The sequence below is a fragment of the Poecilia reticulata genome, linkage group LG16 (genome assembly GCF_000633615.1).
Source record: "Poecilia reticulata strain Guanapo linkage group LG16, Guppy_female_1.0+MT, whole genome shotgun sequence".
Classification (NCBI taxonomy): Eukaryota; Metazoa; Chordata; class Actinopteri; order Cyprinodontiformes; family Poeciliidae; genus Poecilia; species Poecilia reticulata.
The window spans coordinates 265,083-266,160 of record NC_024346.1 but is presented as its reverse complement, the minus strand read 5'-3'; the positions used below and the strand labels follow the sequence as shown (position 1 = coordinate 266,160).

Below are 1,078 nucleotides of genomic sequence, written 5' to 3'. Positions count from 1 at the left end.
AGGGAACATTGGGAGCAGAGGGAACATTGGGAGCAGAGGGGACAGAGGGAGCAAAGGGAACATTGGGAGCAGAGGGAACATTGGGAGCAGAGGGGACAGAGGGAGCAAAGGGAACAGAGGGAACAGAGGGAACAGAGGGAGCAGAGGGGACAGAGGGAGCAGAGGGGACAGAGGGAGCAGAGGGGACAGAGGGAGCAGAGGGAACAGAGGGAACAGAGGGAACAGAGGGAACAGAGGGAACAGAGGGAGCAGAGGGGACAGAGGGAGCAGAGGGGACAGAGGGAACAGAGGGAGCAGAGGGAACAGAGGGAACAGAGGGAGCAGAGGGAACAGAGGGAACAGAGGGAACAGAGGGAGCAGAGGGAGCAGAGGGAACAGTGGGAGCAGAGGGGACAGAGAACAGAGGGAGCAGTGGAGCTGCTCCACAGCAGCAGTATTTTCACTTTGCAAACTCAAAGCTGTTGTTGGAGTCGAGCTGCTGGCTGATGAAACTGATCATAATGTGAGAAACAATAAATCATAAGTTAAACCAGGTTTGATCATTTCAGGCTTGATTTATCTTTTTTCTGTTCCTACCAAAAAACAGACAATAAAGTTTCTGGACTTTTGGTCTCAACCAAAGTTTTTTCTTAAGGATGATTTTATTTACAGAACCTTATAATTTGTTTTATTTGTTTTATTTGTTGTTTTGTTTATTTAGAATTTGTCTTCCAGTTTTAAATGTTCATCAGAATTTACTAATATAATATTTATAATTATTTTGTTTATTGCAATATCGTCCAGTAACATTAGTTGTGGTTTTCTGGCCTGGCAGCATTATGCTGTGGGTGTGGCAGCCATCTTTCCTCTGGTTGTTGGGGTCAAAGGTCAGACTAACCATTGCTGTCCGTCCCTGCAGCTCCTCCAAAGATCCTGGCCGTGTCGGTGGAGGGCGGCGGTCCGGCCGGGTTCACCGCCGTGTGCCGGGTCCAGGGTTCACCGCTGCCGGACATCCAGTGGCTCGGCCCGGACGCCCCGCTGGAGGGCTCCTCGCCGGCGCCGCCGCAGGCTCTGGGCTCGCCTGGCCGGTATCGGACCG

General features: G+C 51.5%; 1 protein-coding gene across 1 annotated transcript in view; it reads left to right on the top strand.

The window, feature by feature from the left end:
- si:dkey-11p23.7 (V-set and Ig domain-containing protein) overlaps positions 1 to 1,077 on the top strand; it is a gene marked incomplete at its 3' end in the record, with an annotated part of 4,523 nt that extends 3,446 nt beyond the window's left edge. Inside the window, exon 3 of the mRNA XM_008430658.2 lies at positions 899 to 1,077. Within this exon, the coding sequence (XP_008428880.1) occupies positions 899 to 1,077 (179 nt within the window). The remainder of the gene's footprint in view (positions 1 to 898) is intronic.
- Position 1,078: the final 1 nt, after the last annotated feature.